This window comes from Orcinus orca, chromosome X, assembly GCF_937001465.1.
Source record: "Orcinus orca chromosome X, mOrcOrc1.1, whole genome shotgun sequence".
Lineage (NCBI taxonomy): Eukaryota > Metazoa > Chordata > Mammalia > Artiodactyla > Delphinidae > Orcinus > Orcinus orca.
Window position 1 is genome coordinate 117,924,774 of NC_064580.1, and position 20,410 is coordinate 117,945,183.

A 20,410-nucleotide genomic window follows, 5' to 3' on the forward strand; every position below is an offset into this window, starting at 1 on the left:
GCAACGTTCTCCACTTTGATAGTATGTGAGCTTTTACCAAATCTCATGGTTCGCTTCTGGTTGAAATTTCAGAATTTATGAACATTGAGCTTATTATTGTTGTGAATGCCTGTTTTCAGGTTATTGACATGTGCAACTGAACAAAAATTGATGTGATGTGATGGATTTTAAGTTTTTCTGGAACTGGTATAGAGCTGAGGTTATTTACAGAATGACAGTACTGAAGCTTTTTCTGCAACCCTAATGCTCAGCTAACACTGCTTTTCCATGTGATGAGTTCCTTCAACTGGCTATATAGCCCAACCACAATATCCTGTTTTACATGCTTATAAAAGTTAATACATATATCAGGACCCACAAAATGAAGGCTGCCAGCAGTGGTCTGGCCCACCTCACAAAGGTAAACCTAAGTCAGCACACATTTACAGGAAAACACCCCATCAAGGTGACCTTTTAACATACACCCATCACAATCCTCCAACTTTAGCTAGCTCACCTTCCCCTAGAAAACAGGACCCCACAGCCAATGATGCCTACTCTGTAAAACTCTTGCCCCAAATGCCCTGGGAACAGTGCTTTGCTGCTTGTGAGCCACTGCACTCCCGACCCATCGACTGTTCTCCCTTAAATAAAGGACAACTGTCACTAAATTAGTTTTATCAAGTGCAAAGGAACATGAGTCAGATGTACATAGAACAGTAAAGAAACTTACCAATAAAGAAGTACACTAATCATGTGCTGGTTTAATGGCATCCCCATTGAAGAGTTGGTCTGAAGTGGGACTCTGCCAAATCAAATTAACCAACCTGCCTCCTTCCCAGGAGCCAGCAGGAAATATCAAAAGCACTACAGTACATCTTTTGTACTTTAGCTTCTAGTTCTTTGGTGTTATTGCTCCAATTTCAGGGTAAGGATTAAATGAAATCATCCGAATTACCGTGATACCTACCTGAAACTCCCTCTCCTAATGAAGGAAGCCTAGCCACAGGATACCCTCAGTGACTATGTTCCCTGGCAACTAACTGCAAGGGCTAACAGTGCCTGAGAACTAGGGTTTGGGGGAGGGGAACATGTGGAGATCATTCTTTAAAAGCCAAATGAATCCCTTATTATAAAAAAGAACCCAGGGCCACAAGAAAAATGCATGTTAAGTTTTATTAAGGTTCAAATACAAAACATTCCAAAAAGAGAAAAACCATTATACCTAAGTTCTATATTCAACTACCAGTTAAACAAGAAAAACATGTTATTCTGTTTCTTTTACAACCAGTATAAAGCCAGAAGAATCAAGACAGATTCTTTTTCCAACAGGAGCAGAATTAAATCTGCCGGGTCAACAAACTATTTGCCAAACAGCTGTCTGGTCATTAAGCATTCTTCAATTTAGTATTCATGTTTACTATGATTAATCTCTATGTTCTACACTTATCTTCAAGATAACCTAAATAAAATCTCAAGAGCCAAAAGGTCCACGGAAGCATAAACCCAAGTATTTAGATTACAGAATGACTGAGGAAGACAGCTATGTTAAGTGCAGTGGTTTTTTAAATTTGATCAATACCCTGATGGTCTGTGATTAGAAGAGCCCATCAAAATGAGGGTTAAATTTCTTGATTATTTTCCATGATTGCAAATGTTAAACATGATAGTACTGATATTTACTAGGCAAAAATTCAGAAGGTGAGTTGGTTTCTCCTAATCCAACAACTCAAATCTGTTTCCTTTGAGAACATTAGCTTTTACACTACTGGCTCTAGTCTCCAATGCAATAAATGACAAAGCTGTACTGTATCTTGATTTGTTTCTAAGATATGAAGTGGGGCGAGGGGTAAAGTAGGCTTACAAAATAACTTAAAAAAAATAGCAAAAGCCAAATGGCCCAATTTTGTTTCCAGTTTTTAAGAAGTGTGCTTTTGAGCATTTTATGTTTCCAGTTACTTTAGTTTCCAGATATTAGTCTTCCCTTTAGTTTTAAGACTAAATCTCACTCCTGGATAAACTAACACCAAGAAATATTTTACCTGCTGAAAATCAGACACTTTACTGGATAAAGTCACCTCTTATGCCTTTCATTTTTCTAATCCGACTTTCTGACAATCAGTGGTAATTAGGAAGTTCTAAATTGCAGTTGTCCCTATGACTTTGGCTAAAGGAAATGAAAGTCAAAGCTGTAAGATCTACATAAAGAACCATGAAAACTTCCTGACTACCTCCACTTACCAATTTCTTTAATTGCTCCCCTTTCTCCATCTGGTCAATTACTTATTTTAAGTAACTGCCACTCCCTAGTTACAAGTGCTAACCAACGTTGATGCCTTCCTTAGATCCACAGGAACCCTGGAAGGCAAAAATCTTGTCTGCACCAAACCAATTCTGATGAGTACTGCTTATGCAACTGTTGTGCCTTAAGGACAATCAGCATTCTTCTGCTTCAACAACTCTGTAAAATGAAAAGCATGTTATCACATCACAAAGTATTTACTGTTTTATACTGGAAATTACTGGCCCCCCTTACCTATTCTTTAAATACATTACTTTGTTGCTTTAACTGGCAACATGTATAACATTTGCTTTAAATTACAAGCTCAAAAAAGCAACCATAAAAACCTATAATTCCTGTAAGCATCACTTTGGTAATGAAGACAATAACTATGTCATCATTTTACTAATAAAATCGTTACTCAAACTAGGGACTCGGTGGCAGCTGCATCTGTTCACCCTTCAGCCAGTCTGTACTGTGGCCAATCAAACAATCAGGAACTGATGAAAAGGGTGTCATTTAAAAAACGCACAGGATAAAATCTGAACCTCATACAAGTTAAGTCTGCTTACACGACAAAACACTAACTGTAAAGCGCCAGCCAACAACTGCTTCTGAAAACAGTATTAGCAAAATGTATGCATTCAATAGAGCTACTAAAAGCATTGCATGACTGAGCCACTCATGGAAATATGCCTGTTTAAGATAACGTCACCCCACATTTGAACGAATAATGTGCCAGGTGTTACACATTAGAGCACTTTTTATCCTTGTAATCCAAGCATTAGATTATCCCATTACAAAGAACTTGCCAATATCAACATATGCACCACGGCAAAGCTGTAGTATTTAAACCTACAAAGGTCACTGCTTTCAGAACTTACCTTAGCATTGCATTTCTCTTGCTGCCAGCTTTATCTATTGTGAATCAATCAGCACTCCATGACCATCATGACCATGACCAAAATTCTCAACCTGTAAAAATTAAATAGGTAACTAGTTATCCCTCTTAAGGAAATTCTTCAAAACTTGCCTATAACTGCCCCCTTTTCCAGAAAGAAAAGGCAAGTTCAGACTTGCAGCTTAACGTATTTCATGTTCTACTATTTCTCTTAAGTGGTGGAAGCTTCACTGGCTTGGGATGGACTGGAATGGCTTAAATGGTTAAGTTGCATGGCTTATGGATCCCCATTCTGTTCCAATGGTGCACTGCCATGTTAAATCCATAAGTTGAACGGACAAAACTTATTTGAAGGAATAAGTGCAGTGTAAGGATTTTTAGTTGGAGGTCTTCAAGTTTACTATATTCAAGAGCATCTTTTTCAACTTCATGGCTGGACCTGGGTCATGCTGCCTCAGGTTTTGCTTTTTAAAGACCACTTGCAATAGATTTTCTCCATACAGTGTAGTTTCACAGAACTAAAAACAAGTCAGGCATCCAACTAAATGTCAGGTTTGCAATGGCTTACAGGGGTAAAGAGAGGGGGACCCCAAACTTAAGCCATTTCCTACATTGACTAAAAGAATAATTTGAAAAATGTTAAAACATGAAGCATGTTTAAAGGTCTTCATCAAAAACAGATTTAAAAAAATACCCCCTCCCAAGCCCCAGATCGCTATTGGTAAACAACAGCTGTATTAAGGCCTTTAAGTGTCATACATGCTTTTAAAAAAAATCCAAGTGTTGAATTTGGAGGACTTCTAATATGCTATCGAACACTTTGTTTTCCAAAAGTTTTTTTTTTAATCTAGAAAGCATTTCCATTGCCATGAGGTACAGTATGTTTCACTGTACTATGAGGAAGGTAAGTGTTCAATTTCGACTTAGACGGAAAAACTAGTTTGCTTTGCTTACCATCTTTGCTGTTTCACAGGCATTTGATGCTTTAAATCTGATGTGGAATGCTGATAGATTCACTTTTTAGAAGTCATAAGCCTTTGAGAAGTTGGAGATAACTTCATTGCTTATCTATTTTCTCCTTTGCAATCAAGCTGTTCCTTAAAAGTGAGACACTACAGAGTTGCAAAAATTTGAAACAGTAAGAGCAAGCATCGTTTGCAGCTTCATGGTTGGTTTTGGCCAAACTTTTTATTTAGTATTCTGTAGTTGCTTAACACACACTTAAATGGTCTTATTGGGGAGGGGGAAAGGGGAGGTTCTTGTAGATTCCCAAGGAAATGTCAGAAAAGCAAAATATGGCCAGCACTATCCATTTGCTTTTTTGGGTTTACTGGGCGAATAGCATTTTCCTTACAATATAAGCATCTGATCTCAGGTTTTTCATACTGAGAACATTGAGATTTCAGTTTGAAGACACTCTGAAATCCTAAGAGTAGCATACCCCGAACCACCCTCTAATAGCTAGCTTGTTTGTATAGGCAGGAGGAGTCATCTCTCCATTTTAGATGAATAGATATTTTGTGAAAGATCTTAGAATTGCTTGCCTCATCATTTACTGGGGAAAAATTCATAGAAAGTGGCCTTTAGGGACACTTTTACTTGGAAAATTACAATACTAGTACACATGTCAAGTCTTAACACACTTAACATTTGCTCGTTGAAAGCAATTTCATAAAATCAAAGATTAAACATGTTTTACTTTTTCCTCACAAGAACATAAAAATTATGGAAGGGGAACTTAACAGGAAATTTAAAAAAGGTAACACAATCTTTCCTTTTAGTAGTCCTTGGGTAGTTATGATAGAATAGGTTCCACTTTTGTTTGTTTCTTTGAACAGGGATTTTGGTCCAAAGTTTTGTTTGTTTTTAATATCTGCTTCTGCCTCCCCCTCTATCAGATCGGCTTCCTCCACGGCCACCACCTCTTGGTGCTCCGCGGCTTGAACTGCTGTAGGAATCTCGTGGAGGAGGGTACCCCCTTTCCATAGAAGGGGGAAGCCCTCTTTCTTGTCTGCCAACCCGATCACGACCACTTGAGTAGAGATCACTTCGGCTGCTTGAGTAACTGTCTCGACTTCCACCATATCCGTCACGTGAGCTGCTGTAATCATCATAGCGACTGCTTCCACCATAAGATGGCGGGGGCCCTCGTGTAGGTGGAGCACTACGTGAGTTACCTGCAGGGTCAATGGTCAGGTAATATGGCAACACTATAAATTGTATATATACAACATTTAAATCTGAATTTACAGAATTTTTGTATTAAACGTTTACTTTCTCAACTGGGAGGTTTTAAACTCTGCCATTGCTGGCCATTAACAGGGATTTGCTCATCTGCTGAGATACGGAAATGGACGGGTTTTAATGTTTGTTTGAAAAGACTGAAGACGGTGTATTTCAAGAGGATATTCCAGACAGCTTGTTATTTTATAGTAGACACTCAGCCACTTTCCAGTGATAAGTTGCAATTTTGAACTGTAGACTTTCCTTCATATTGCAATGGTAAACATTTGATCTTGTTAATAAAATTTTTAATTGTATTTTCACTGTTGGGGGAAAACACATAAGGCTGCCAATTTAAGCAAGCAAAATCCCCTCCAAAGCAAGCCAACAGCCTCAAAAAAAAACTTAGAAAAAACAAAAGCCCCTCACAAGACTAGGAAAAGCCCAGCTGATTAAGTTACCCCCTTAAAAGCAAGCAAACATCCCTTTAAAAGCAAGCACCACAACAGCCTAATAAACTGGCTCATGAACCTAAAAACTCAGGCTGGTGATATTCAAAGACCCTCAACCAAAATCTTACCATAACTCTCATATGAATCTCTGTAGGAACCTCCACTTGGATGATCTGAATAGTCACGATCACGACCATAGCCATCTCTATCACTAAATTAAAGAAAAAAAACGTATTACAAGCCCCAGAACATCAATTTTTACAGCAAAAAAAATTCTTTTACATCAAGCCATGACAGCAACAGCAAAGTCACTTACCTATAGCCTCTGGATGGATAGTCATCACGTGAACTGGAATGACCATAATCACGGTAAGTATAATCTCTTGGTGGTGGTGCATAATCTCTTGTATCACGAGAACTTGGGTAATCTCTGCTTGAATAGCTAAAGAAACAAAAGCAACTTGGTTCATATTTTTGATGAGCTCTCCCCTTCAACCTTAAGTATTAATATTAGAGACAAAAACTACTATGCTTCTCTGTTACCTGTCTTTAGTAGAATATCCATCATCTCTTGGGGACAAATAAACATCTCTACGAGAGGGCAGGGGTTCCCTTCGAGGTGGACCTCCATAACTATCTCTTCCACGTGATACAGGAGCTTAAGGAAAAATGTCCATTTTAAAAACATACCCAGTGAAAAGTCAAAACGTGAATTTATATTCAGGCAATGAAAAGTAGCGATTCAACCAAATATGACAATATGGATGCAAATGAGGAAATCCTCTTTAAAATTTCTGATGTACACCAATCTTTTCAATGATCTAGGTACAGTTTTAAGCATCATTTTTAGGATTCGCCTCTCAATCCTTCCTTGTGTTATGGTGGTAGGACAGACTGTCATAAATGGACCATTTACCTCTTCCTCCCATTCCACTGCTGCTGCGAACTGGTCCTGAAGGGGCAGATCTTTTAGGAGGAGGACCCCCACTTCGTGGCGGTGGTCCTCTTTTTACTGGAAGTGGTCCCCTGGAAGAACTCATGTTAAAATTCATGGAATAACCACCGTCGTCTACATTAGAACAACAACAAAAAGAAGAAAATCATGTTAATATAAGTACTAAGAAAAATCTAGTTTTCTTTGCTTAATCAAGAGTATGACCACTTCTGTTTAGTCGGGGAATCTTGAGTTCTCACTCATATGTGACTGAGCATGAGAACTGTACAGTGTATATAGAGTATACACAGAAAACTACATACAAGGAACTATACAAAGTGTATATAGTTCTCTATACGGTAGTCATCTATTTAAGTCTGCATAGATTAGCAAAGTAGACACGAAGGGTTCTCCTGAGGGTTCTTTTCAAGTTACTTCAAAAAAAATATATAGTTTCATTTTCATATGACCAACACCTAATACCTATCAAAATTTTTCTGCAAGTGTTTTTTCCTACAGAATGAATTCACCTGGATAAGGAATAGCTAATTGTTAATTATTTCAAGACACTGTAATTTAACTTAGGATAGCTTCTATGTTTTCCTTAAGTCAAGCACTTTGGTAGATGAACAAGTGTTCTCAATTTCAAAAGCTAGGGCCTTTAAAATACTTATCAACCAAAGCACACACTGGTGTGTTTACAGTTCCTAACTTATACACCAAGCCTAAAGTAAACCTAAGTCATTACCCATGTGCCCTCCACGTGAGGGAGGTCCCCTGGTTCCTCCACTTCCTCCTCTTCCGCCTCTAAGGCCTCTTGGAGGGCCTCTGCTTCTTGGAGGTGGAGGTGGTCCACGCCTACCACTTTCAAATGATGGTTTAGTGGCTTGTTCTACCTTGATGGCTTTTCCATCTAAGGACTAAATAATATCAGTGGTTAATTATGGAAATTTAAAAAAAGAACTTGCAGATCCACTATGCACTGTGACACTAGTATGTCCTTCAAAATGCTGTACCTTTCTGTTTAGCACTTAAATGCCTAGTCTTTTAAGATAACTGCTTATTTGAACTAAAACCTAAGGTGGATCCACTGTACTGCTAGGTCGGTAAAGTTTAAAAACAATGCCAGACAATGACCAACTTATTAAGACAAATAACCAAAAACAAAAGCCAAGGATCCCAGACGAAGTATAATACCGAATATTCTAAAACTGAAAGATTCTTGTCAAGGATACACTTTACAAAATTTCGTTCTAAAATTACAAAGGGCTAGGATAAGAGGGTCCTGGAAAAGTATACACTCAGTAAAATTCAAGAGCTGCCCTAGACCAGACTTGAATAACATTGTGCTATTTTACGTACTAGGAAACATGGTATTGTGCAGTCTCACCTTTCCATTCATGTCTCTCGCGGCATCCTTAGCATCTGCTGGGCTTTCGAAGGTGACAAAAGCAAATCCTCTGGATTTGTTGGTTTCACGATCTTTCATCAAGAGAACTAAAGTAGTTTTCAGGGGGAAAAGGAGTGTTACTCTATTTCAAACGGAAAAACAAAAGTAAATCTGTAAAAAGAAAGCTCAGAACTTCTTAGAGGACAAAGCACATTATCATTTCATACGATCAATGCAATCAAATTCATCACAGCTTACCTTTTTTACGATTCCAATAACCCTGCATATACTTCCAGATAACTCACCTTCCACTATTCGTCCATATTTGCCAAATACTGCTTCAAGAGCTTTCTCATTTGTTTCCGTATTGAGGCCGCCGATGAAGAGCTTTCCCGGGCGATCTGCTTCAACCATTTTTTCCCTCTGGTGAAAGTCTGTTGGAAAAAAAGTGTTAACCCTCCCTGGAAAAGTTTACCCCAACATGTGTACCGGGGCTCATTTTTCTTGTTTACTAAAATCATTCCTTAGTAGCATAATACACAGAAAACAATTTTTTCTAAGCCTTACCAGGAAACCAATTTAACTAGTTCAGTGATAACTGTTTACATTAAAATGGTTAAAAAAGCCAACTTAAGGGAATTTCCTGACGTCCAGTGGTTAGGACTCTACGCTCTCACTGCCGAGGGCCCAGGTTCGATCCCTCGTCAGGGAACTAAAATCCCACAAGTTGCGCGGCACGGCCAAAAAACAAAAGCCTACTTAACTAATGCCTTTATCCTTAATCCACTTTGGCAATCTTAACCAAGTAACTACAACATTTCAAAAAGTGAATTTTAGCTTTAACACTAGATTTGTTGCCTTTTAAAAATTCAATGATCACATCCCAATTACCCTAATGATTTTTTAAAACTGACTCAGTCAAGGTCACAGGCCAAACGTAGGTCCGTAAGACCAAGCCCTCTCCCGAGAACTTTGCCTTTCATTGGGATTCCCTAGTAAATCTAAGGACCAATTTAAAGTTTTAATGAAGTTATGACCCCTTCTTCACCAGCCCCTGCCCTGCTCGCTACGTTGTTTACTTTTTTAAAAAGTGTCAATATCATCGGATACAAAGTAACGGAACGTGGAAGCGCGCACTGTAACACTAAGCACTCCATGACTGCAGCGGAACCCAATTAAAACCCGTCATTAAAAACCGCGTGGAAAACACAAAATGGCGACACTTGGATTCAGCCCAGAACAACCGCCGCCGGTCAGGGGAGTAACTTTTCCCACCAGCGGAGGCTGAGAAAACTCAAATGGCTTCTGCTCCAAGGCTGCCAATGAACAAGGACCCCGCGCAAAAGTGCAAGTGCCCGCCCGGAGCGCCACCGCCATCCCAATGCAGGTGGCGACCACGGAGGCGCGGTCCCTCCTCGTCCCGCTCAGGCCCCGACCTCCGCCACCTCCCGCCCCCAGAGGCGACAGCCAAACTTTCTGCAGAGGTACACTACGAAGTGGCACCCCAGCGTCTGCTCTCCTTCGACACTCCCAAGTTTCCCTAAATAGGTCGGCACCTCTGGGTTCTTAAAATGGCGCCCGCCACCCCCATCTCCAAGGAGGTAATCCCAAGTTCTAACGTGGCAAGAGTGAACGAAAAACAGACTGTAAAGGAGAGGACTCACGTACCGGAGGGGTGGCAACTGTTTCAAGCTCCTACGAGCTCGCCGATCGCGGCTTCCTAGCAGCTCAGCACGCGGGAGGGTGGTCGATCCCGAGAAAGGAAGCGAGAAGCCACTCGCACTACTGCGCAACGAGGGCGAACAAAGGAGACAGCAAACTTTATACTGCCCGGGAACGAGGCTCAAGGACCCGGATGCAGGCGGAGCTTAGAATTTAAAATGCGAACGGGTGGGGAGCGGTTCCCAGCTTCCCCATTAGCTGCCTCCGCTGTTATTCACTCTTCGCTCCTCCCCTTTTCCTGGGCCCTCAGCTCTCCAGCTGGCCCCGATTTCTAACCGTTTTCCCAACCCCCACCGGTGCTCCCCAAACCCGCGTTTTTGCTTTCCGCTAAAATGGTTCAACGGGCTTCATGTAAAAAAGAACTGAAATTTTTTGCGTGTTCTGGTGGGCCAGGCATGGTGCTAAACTTTACACCCATTAACTCTAATTCTCAAAACAACGTTGATGAGGAGAGAATTATGCCAGTTTTGCAGAAATGAAAAACAAAGAAGCTTAGAATTATTGTATTAAAAATACATTTTCCCCAAATATCTTTAACAAGAATTTTTAGTGAATGGGGAAAATTCTGATAAATAAGTGTGAGGTGGGGGAAAAGAACTGTACTAAAGAGACAGATTATCCGTTTACATAGAACAATTACTGAGCATCTACTAAATGGCGGGCAGGCTCTGGGCTTGGCCGTGAGGGTACAACCCAGCAAAGCGAGACAAGGGCAACGCGCCTCATTGGTAAGGCTGCCAGATTTAGCAAATGAAATACAGGATGCCCAGTCAAGTTTGAATTCCAGATAACAAATACTTTTTTTTCAATATAAGTAGATCTCAATATCATATAAAGTAAACTTATTCACTGTTTATCTGAAATTCAAATGTAACTGTGTTTGTTTGTTTGTTTTCCGGTATGCGGGCCTCATCACTGTTGTGGCCTCTCCCGTTGCGGAGCACATGCTCAGCGGCCATGGCTCAAGGGCCCAGCCGCTCCGCGGCATGTGGGATCTTCCCGGACCGGGGCACGAACTCGTGTTTCCTGCATCGGCAGGCGGACTCTCAACCACTGCGCCACCAGGGGAGCCCGTAACTGTGTTTTTTATCTGCCAATCCTACTCGTGGAGGGGATTACAAAAATTTTTTATTTTCTAATTTCTTTACAAACTAAGGAGAACATTTAAATACAATTAACAAATAAAACAATTGCATCTTGTGATTAGTGCCAGGGAAGAAGTAAACTCAGGGCTTTGATGGACAACATTTGGGAGACCAAATTCGATTTAGCCCTCAGGGAAGGTCTATCTGAAGAGGTGGCTTTGGAGATCAGCTCTGAAGGAAGAAAAGAAATCCGCCTCGGGAAAGCTGGGGTGGGGGTGGGAGATCCGAAGCTTTTCAGAGAAACAAGCGCAAAGTGGAGGGAAAGAGGTTGTATGTATCAAGGGACAGAAAGGGATCCAGGGCGACCGGAATTTAAGGGGCATAAAATGAGGGAGCCAAGGTAGGCAGAACATTCGAACCCATTAAAAGATTGCAGGGGCCTTCCCTGGTGGCGCAGTGCTTGAGAGTCCGCCTGCCGATGCAGGAGACACGGGTTTGTGCCCCGGTCCGGGAAGATCCCACATGCTGCGGAGCGGCTTAGGCTGCTGAACCATGGCCGCTGAGCCTGCGTGTCCGGAGCCTGTGCTCCGCAACGGGAGAGGGCACAAGAGTGAGAGGCCTGCGTACCGCAAAAAAAAAAAAAAAAAAAGATTGCAGGGGTAAGTGTGGAAGCAGGGACACCACTGGGGCTGTGTGAACAGACCAGGAGAGAGAAGACAGTGCCTTGAATTAGGGTTCAGCAGTGGATCTGGGGAGGAAGGAACAATTGCTAGGTGTATATGGCAGGTAGCATGGACAGGATTTGCTAATGAATCAGATGGGAGAGCACTGGGGTTGAATTCAAACAACAGGGTAAGTCATTATGGATGACTATCTGGTATTAATAGGTGGTGGCCATTTATCAAAATGGCTGCAAAGGAGCAAGTTTGGGAATGTGGGCGAGGGTGAAGAAATCTGATGCTCAGACCAGAGATCAGGGCTAAATCTGTCGCTTTAGAAATAGTAATGAAACTCATCAGAGTTAATGGGACCACCAAAGAAGAGAATACAATGGGGAAAAGAAAAGAAGTCTGTATTAATTACTAAAAAATACATGTGGAGAGGAAAACACTAGAAGGAAATATGCTAAAATGTTACCAGTTTATCTTGGGGGAGGGGTAGAATTTATGGACAATTGTCACTTCTTCACAGTTACAGTTAACTCTGCTGTGGTGAATTACGGTATATGCCAGGCAGGTGGTAGGAAATGATGCTCAGGTCGTGGGTAAAAGCTCCAAGGAGCTTTGGAACCAGCTTTGAATTATGAACATTAATGGAGGGAATAGTACTCAGTTCAATAAGAATATTTGTCCTTTTTTCTTTTCCCAGCCAAATAATAACAAGTAAGGCAAAAGTCACGTCCACTTGCCTTCAGAATGAGTTATGTAAATTATTGAGTAGCGATAGTTGGGGATTGGCCAGGTTGGCAAAAAGCACTTAAATGCTCGCCTCAGCAAAGGGAGTCTGCACCCCCAGGCAGAACTAGGAGAAATCCCTCCCCCTGGGCCAGCAGGTGCTCTTTCTCTGTCTCAGATCCAGGCAAAAGGACTAGAGGGCCTCTGCCGGACTAGGGGAGAACGGGGCTGATTTCTACCATAGATGTCCCTGTCCCCCTGGGTCTCGAGAAGGAAATGTGCCTCCCAGTGGAACAGATTACTCTGGTCTTTGCAGTTCGTGCTCAGGAATGTGGGAGGTGGGGAGTGGAGTGCTCTAGACTAGGGGGCCAGCACTTCCAATGACCAGAAGAGAAAGGGAGGGGGTGGGGAATGGCTAGTTGAGGAATCTGTAGGAGAGCATCATTATGGCTGTAGCTTAGAATCTAGAGGTGAGACACAGAGGACAAAGCAAGTACCTGGAGAGGGAGGCAGAGGGCCTACTGACCGGATCAGAGGGCACTGGAGAGGGGAGCCTTTTTAAGAGGTAAAGCAAGATAATCAGATTTCATCTTAAAGAGATCACGGTGGCTGCAATCCAGAGACTGTACAGGGGAAGGGAGGGGCAGGAAGCAGGGTGTTGCTGATGTAGTCCCAAGAGAGAGGGGATGTGGGCAAGCTAAGTGTGAGCAGCTCTGGCCAACAGGCAATCGGGTAAGCAGACTGCCCAAAACTAATCTCTGAATCCCATCCTTCCCCTTCATGGATCTTCTAGATTTTTCCCTTTACTTCTTTCTTTCTATTTACTCCTTTGGATTATCATTAAGTATAGTTATAATTTTCTTTTTACTCTAATTTTTCCTTTGCCTCATTGTTGCTCTCCAGATGCCATCTCAATGATTGACCAATGGTCTGAGTCCAGTGATCTTACTTCTCCACTAGGTATCCTTGGAATATAATCAGTGCTAAATAAATGTCGGCTGAATGAATTACAAGCTCTTTTTATCCTCCATGTTACTTAGTATGAGATGGGTGCATAGTAAGTGTAAGGCCAACTGGCCCGAGGCAGGGGAACACAATCAGATTCACAGGTTGCATCAGACCAAAACTCTCCGGACCACCCAGTTCCAGAATCTGACCTGGGGACTTTGCACCCGGCCCAGCCTTCCCGCCTTTCGAGGGGCGGGACTAACGGTCCCCCAGGATACCCGAAAAGACCACCAAATAAGGAATACCCTGCGCCCTCCCAGATTCACCACACCCCTTTCCCTTCTTCCCTTATAAAATCTTGCCCAACCCTCGCCCGGGGGCGACTTCTCTGGCCTCTTTCTCTCGGGCCAGTGAACCTCGCTCGCCCGGGAGCGCTCACTTGAAGCTTTCCTCTGTTTTGCGGTGCCGTTTGTTAAGATCCGATCTTACATTTGGTGCCGAAACCCGGGAGGGGTACCAAGCCCCGCGGGTTACCGCGCGGGCCGCTCCTCCCCTCCCCCAGGAGACAACCAGGGAACCTCTACTCATCCACCCGATCCGGCAGAAAACGGGGTAAGTCCCCCTCCCTTGTTCCCTCCGACCCTCAGAGTCCCTGCCCACCGGACTCCCTGTCCTTAATCGCGGCCGCGTCAGGGATTCCTCCGTCCTCTCTCTGGGCCTCGGGCAACTGTGGAGACGTCCCAATTGCCTGACCGCTCTCCGACCCGCCGGGCCTCGGGTGATTGTGGAGACGTCCCAATCGCCTGACCGCCCTCCGACCTGCCGTGAATTGGAGACGGAGACCAGGGACGCCTCTCTCCCTCTCCATTCACTCAGGGACAGACTGGGGGTCATGGGAACCTCACAGTCGAAACCAGATCCTAAGACGCCCCTGGGGTGTCTCCTAGCCAATTTTACAGCCCTCGGCTTCTCCCAAGATCTCCGTTGCCGACGGCTTATTTTCTATTCCACTGTGGCCTGGCCACAATATCCTCTAGACAATCAATCCTGAAGGGACTTTCGATTTTAATATCCTCCGTGATCTAGATAATTACTGCCGCAGGACGGCAAATGGTCCGAGGTCCCCAATGTTCAGGCCTTCTGGTATTTGCGCTCCCGCCCCTCCCTTTGCGTCAATTGTTATACCTCTCAAATCCTCCTTGCCAAGCAAACATCTCCTCCATCCAAAACCTCAGTCCCCTTGGATTCCTCCCCACTAACCGACCCTCCCGAATCTCTCGCCTCTCCCCGCTCCAGAACTCCTCTCCAACCTCCACCCTACCCTGAAGCGGTCCCTCCTCCTCCCGAAGCGCTCAGGCGCCTCCAACCGTTCCCCCGCCTCCCTCAATGGTTTCTCCTCCCACGCCCCTTGCTTCGCCAATTAGTGCACATACACGCTCTCACGACTCCCAAGATTCAAATCTCCTGTGCCCTCTGAGGGAGGTAGCAGGAGCGGAAGGACTGGTCAGAGTCCCTGTCCCTTTCTCTCTCCAGAACCTCTCTCAAATTGAAAAACGATTAGGTTCCTTCTCTGCCGACTCCTCCCACTACATCAAAGAATTTCGCTACCTATCTCAACCTTACGCTCTAACCTGGCACGATATCTTTGTGGTTCTGTCCTCTACCTTAACCCCTGACGAAAGGGAAAGAATTCAAACTGCTGCCCGAAACCATGCAGATCAGGTTCACCTTACCGGCAACTCCATGCCTGTCGGAGCGACTGCCGTACCTGGCACCGACCCAGGCTGGACTTACCAGGATGGCCAAGATGGCCGCCGTAAACGCGACCTCATGATCCAATGCCTCCTGACTGGCATGCAGGCTACCGCTCATAAGCTGGTCAATTTTGAAAAACTAAAAGAGATAACCCAAGAACGTAACGAAAATCCAGCTATCTTTCTCAATCGCCTTACAGAGGCCTTAACTCTCTACACCCGGCTGGATCCCGACAACCCCGGCAGGGGCAGCGGTCCTAGCCACCCATTTTATCACCCAATCAGCCCCGGACATCCGAAAGAAATTAAAACGGGCAGAGGACGGCCCTCAAACCCCTATTCGAGGTCTGGTAAAGATGGCCTTTAAAGTCTATAATGGTCGTGAGGATTTGGCAGAATCCAGCCGACAGGCTCGGATGCACCAGAAGGTGGCTCTCCAAACCCAAGCTCTTGTGGCCGCCCTAAGGCCGGCCATCTCCCATGGATCACAGCATCCACGGGGTCCGCAAAAGGCAACCCCGCCGGGGGCCTGCTTCAAATGCGGAAAAGAAGGCCACTGGGCTCGCCAGTGTCCCAATCCCCGACCTCCGTCTAAGCCCTGTCCCAGCTGCGGGCTAACGGGCCACTGGAAGAGTGACTGCCCTAAGACTGGCCCTCCCTCAGCGTCTCCACGCGGGGGGCAGGCCGACCAAACGGCATTACCACTCGAACTGCTGGGATTGGCTGACGACTGACGGCGCCGGACTCGAAGACCCCCATCACCCTCACCGAGCCCAGGGTAACGCTACAGGGAGCGGGTAAGTCCATCTCATTTCTGGTGGACACGGGGGCTATCTATTCGGTCCTGCCTACCTATTCCGGGCCACTTTCTCCTTCCCAGATCTCGGTAATGGGTATTGATGGCAAATCATCCTTCCCACTCCAGACCGGTCCACTCCCATGTCATATCGAAGGACTTCCCTTTTACTCATTCCTTCTTAGTCATACCATCCTGCCCAGTTCCCTTGCTAGGCCGAGATGTCCTTTTCCACTTAGGGGCCTCCCTCCAGCTGGTTAGACTTGACCCTAAGGTCCCCTCCTCCCAACTCCTGCTTCCTCTTCTCGGCCTGTCTTCTAGAACCCTCCCCCTACTATCCCCCTCTTCCAATCACACCAAAACCAATCAATCCCCAAGTCTGGGATACTTCTAAGCCCATAATAGCAACACACCATTCCCCCGTTCTCATCCGCCTAAAGGACCCCTCCAAATTTCCATCAAGGCCCCAATTTCCCATCTCTGAGACTCATCTTAGGGGCCTACAACCTATTATCACCAGACTCCTAAACCAGGGACTCCTTATCCCCACTGATTCTCCCTGCAACACCCCCATCCTGCCTGTCCGCAAGGCCTCTGGGGATTATCGCCTGGTCCAGGACCTCCGACTAATGAATGAGGCCATAATTCCTCTCCACCCAGTAGTACCAAACCCATACACCTTGCTCTCCCATATCCCCCCATCCACAACCCACTTTACGGTTCTGGATCTCAAAGATGCCTTTTTCACTATCCCCCTGCATCCCGACTCCTATTTCCTCTTCGCCTTTACCTGGACGGATCCGGATACTCATACTTCCAGTCAGCTCACCTGGACAGTTCTTCCCCAGGGCTTCCGCGACAGTCCTCACCTCTTCGGTCAGGCGCTCGCACGGGACCTCACTTCCTGCTCCCTTACCCCCAGCACACTCCTTCAATATGTAGATGACCTCCTCCTTTGTAGCCCATCTCTCAGCCTCTCAAGACAACACACTGCAGATCTCCTCAATTACCTTGGCTCTCGCGGTTATCGGGTCTCCCTAGCCAAGGCTCAGTTATCTGTATCTTCTGTAACCTACCTGGGGCTCCACCTTACCCCTACCACAAAAGGTCTAACAGCCGACCGCACCCGAATTATCCATGAACTCCAGCCTCCGGAAACAGCGGAGCAAATTCTCTCCTTTTTGGGCCTTATAGGATTTTTCCGACACTGGATCCCTAACTTTGCTCTCCTCGCTAAACCCTTATATCTAGCCGCTAAAGAAACCCCTCAAGGACACCTCACCTCTCCTTCCGCCGTTCGACAGGCCTTTCTCACCCTCCGTAACGCTCTGATATCTTTTCCTCCCCTTTCTCTGCCCAACCCAAACCGACCTTTTCACCTTTTTGTGGATGAACGGGCCGGAATAGCCACTGGACTCCTTGCCCAGCCTGTAGGGCCTTCCTACCGCCCTGTGGCTTACCTCTCCAAACAGCTAGACCCAACCATGCGGGGATGGCAACCATGCCTTCGGGCCCTAGCAGCGGCAGCTGAACTGACCAAACAAACACTCAAACTGACTCTGGCCCACCCACTAAGCGTGCTTTCCTCCCACCGGCTGGTCGACCTCCTAGGCCACAAGTCTCTCTCCCTCCTGGGCCCCTCCCGCATCCAGGAGTTCCACCTACTATTCATTGAAAACCCAGCTGTTTCTCTTGATCTCTCCCCTTGCCTGAACCCGGCTTCCCTCCTGCCTATCTCTGGCACCGGGGGTTTTCCATCCCATTCCTGCCCTCATGTCATAGAAGCCTTCAAACCACCAAGAGAGGGACTCTTTGACACCCCTCTTTCAAATCCGGACCGCACTCTCTTTGTGGACAGTAGTTCGATACTCGGTCCTGACGGACGCCAACGGGCAGCCTACGCGGTGGTAACTATCTCAACTATTATCGAGGCTAACAGACTCCCAGAAGGAACGACCTCCCAAAAGGCTGAACTAATCGCACTTACACGAGCCCTTAACCTTTCCAAAGACCAAAGGGTTAACATCTACACAGACTAAATATGCCTTTCTCATTGCACACAGCCACTCAGCACTATGGAGGGAATGCGGATTTCTGACCACTAAGGGATCCCCAGTGGTCAACGCTTCCCTCATTGCAAAACTCCTGGAGGCCCTCCAGCTTCCTAAAGAAGTAGCAATTATCCATTGCAGGGGTCATCAACTCCCATCCAACCCAATAGCACAAGGTAACTCGAAGGCCGATTCCGTGGCCCGAGAGCTTGCAAAAGGGGATCCTCCAGCTCCACTCCTATTTTTTACCAGTCCTACCCAACCCACATATACCCCGCACGAGGAAGCTGCCTTACTATCAAAAGGGGGACACAAAGACAAGGATGGATTTTTATAGACAACAAAATTGCCCTACCTCTGGCCCAAGCAGCCGGCCTCCTATCAGACATCCATAAATCCTTACACATTGGTCCAAAAGCAATGTTCCGTTTTTTGGACCCCCTCTTTCATCTGCCAGGACTTAGAGAGGCCATCTCAAAGACTCACGTGGCCTGCCAAACCTGCACATCCGTCTCCCCACAAGGAGGCCTACGGCCCCGAATTCCTACACACCAGATGCGTGGACATCAGCCTGGTGAAGACTGGCAGATCGACTTTACCCATATGCCCCGCTGCAAACGCTTCGGATATCTGCTCACTCTCGTTGACCCCTTTTCAGGTTGGATCGAGGCCTATCCAACAACTCGAGAAACGGCAGACACAGTCGCCACCATCCTGCTTCAACACATCATCCCCCGATTTGGTCTGCTGGTCTCCATTCAGTCGGATAACGGACCCGCCTTTGTCTCTCAGGTGGTTCAACAGGTATCAGAGGCTCTCCAGATCACCTGGAAACTCCACATCCCCTACCACCCCCAATCATCCGGTAAGGTTGAACGCGCCAATGGGATCTTAAAAGACCACTTCACCAAACTGTCCCTTGAGGTCCGTGTCTCATGGCCCGACCTGCTTCCTCTAGCCCTTACCCGAATCCGAGCCTCACCTCGGACTCCTACTGGCCTCAGTCCATTTGAACTACTTTACGGCCGCCCTTTCCTCCTTCACGACCTACCAACCCAGAGTCCACCCCTAGCCTCCTACCTTCCCTATCTCTCCCTGCTTCGCTGCCTTCTCCGTGAACACGCTGACCGTCATCTACCGACAGTGACTGTCTCTGAAACTTCCTCTCTCCGTCTACAACCCGGCGATAGCGTCCTCCTCAAAGAATTACACCCTCAATCTCTTAGACCACGGTGGACAGGCCCCCATACGGTGATCCTCACCACTCCCATGGCAGCTAAACTCTTGGGACACCCCTCCTGGTACCATGTCTCCCACCTTAAAATGGCCCCAACTCCAGAGACTTGGACGGCCCTTCTGCAGGGTCCCACGAGACTACGGCTTGTCTGTCACCCTGTCTCTCCTCCTGCTGCTCCTTCTGCCACTGAGGACTCACCAGATGTCCCTATGGCGCTTCCATGTCCATGGGACATGGCAAGCTAAAGGTAGGACCCACACCCGAGTCCTGGGCATGGGAGACTGCCAACCAGATGGGTGCCAGGCCTTAGTAACAGTCCAGATCCCCATCTCTAACACAGAAGGTGTTCCCCTGGGATGGTCCACCCCTGCTGTCTGCTTCACTTACGATCAGACCCGAGACTACTGTCAATGGTGGAATGAGACCTATGGGGGGTGCCCCTATCACTCATGTAACATCCATGTGGCAAAACTAGATACCAGGAGCTCGCTCCGACAATCCCACCTGCTCACCACAAATGGCAAGGGTCAATTATTCATCAACATCAAAGATCCCTGGGACACAAGATGGGTAAAAGGGGTACAAGGAAAAATCTACCGATGGGCAACTGATGCCTACCCCGTGGGCTCTATCAGGGTCTTTCGCTCATATATCAGTTTGATTCCCAAAGTTATCCAACAGTTGAGCGAACAAGCCACTGCCATCCAGGAAACAGAACAAGCCCTAAGACATCAACTACCCCACCCCGAACACAAAGAGGATCCTTTCTCTTGGTTGACCCTCGTCTGTCAAGCAGTACAGATACTCAACCACACAGGAATAGGTAACATCTCCGACTGCTTTCTATGTGCCTCGCCTGGCTGGCCACCCTTGGCTGCTGTCCCACTCGACCAGCCCTTCAATTCTACTTCCCACACCTCCCCAAACCCACCTTTTTCCCCGTTAAAAGTCCCCATATTCCTTGATTCAAAAAATCTCACCATCTGTTACGGCAGCCGCCCAAATCTAGCTGATACTGGGTTTCTTTGCAACTCATCCCTCACGGTAAACACATCAGTTGAAGCACCACCAGGCACGTTTTTGTGGTGCAATGGTTCCCTCACAAAAGAGATCAATTCTTCCTCCCCCTTCCCATGTATCCCCGTTACTCTCGTCCCACAACTCACACTATATAGCCAAGCCGAATTTTCCTCGCTAATCACGCCGCCCTTTACCCGACGAAAAAGAGCTATCTTTCTTCCTCTGGTCGCAGGCATCTCTTTC

General features: G+C 46.0%; 2 protein-coding genes and 1 non-coding gene across 4 annotated transcripts; 1 reads left to right on the plus strand and 2 right to left on the minus strand.

The window, feature by feature from the left end:
• Positions 1–1,141: 1,141 nt before the first annotated feature.
• On the minus strand, positions 1,142–9,987 carry RBMX (RNA binding motif protein X-linked). Of its 2 annotated transcripts, XM_012536348.3 has the most exons (11): positions 9,829–9,987; positions 8,466–8,594; positions 8,161–8,267; positions 7,519–7,690; positions 6,753–6,905; positions 6,380–6,494; positions 6,153–6,278; positions 5,965–6,047; positions 4,116–5,338; positions 3,145–3,235; positions 1,142–2,440 (listed from the first exon to the last, which is right to left on the minus strand). In XM_012536348.3, exons 2-9 carry the CDS (start codon positions 8,572–8,574, stop codon positions 5,028–5,030), a joined length of 1,176 nt encoding a protein of 391 aa, XP_012391802.1. In that variant the 5' UTR covers positions 8,575–8,594; positions 9,829–9,987; the 3' UTR covers positions 1,142–2,440; positions 3,145–3,235; positions 4,116–5,027. The 2 variants fall into 2 exon arrangements, with proteins under 2 accessions (XP_012391802.1, XP_049561145.1); XM_049705188.1 differs by having other exon boundaries at positions 3,145–5,338.
• LOC117196184 (small nucleolar RNA SNORD61) lies at positions 8,343–8,414 on the minus strand. The gene has a single exon (XR_004476265.1). It is a non-coding gene; the product is annotated as a small nucleolar RNA SNORD61 (small nucleolar RNA).
• Positions 9,988–18,241: 8,254 nt separating the features above from the next.
• LOC125963148 (protein NYNRIN-like) lies at positions 18,242–19,625 on the plus strand. The gene has a single exon (XM_049705189.1). It carries the CDS (start codon positions 18,331–18,333, stop codon positions 19,390–19,392), a length of 1,062 nt encoding a protein of 353 aa, XP_049561146.1. The 5' UTR covers positions 18,242–18,330; the 3' UTR covers positions 19,393–19,625.
• Positions 19,626–20,410: the final 785 nt, after the last annotated feature.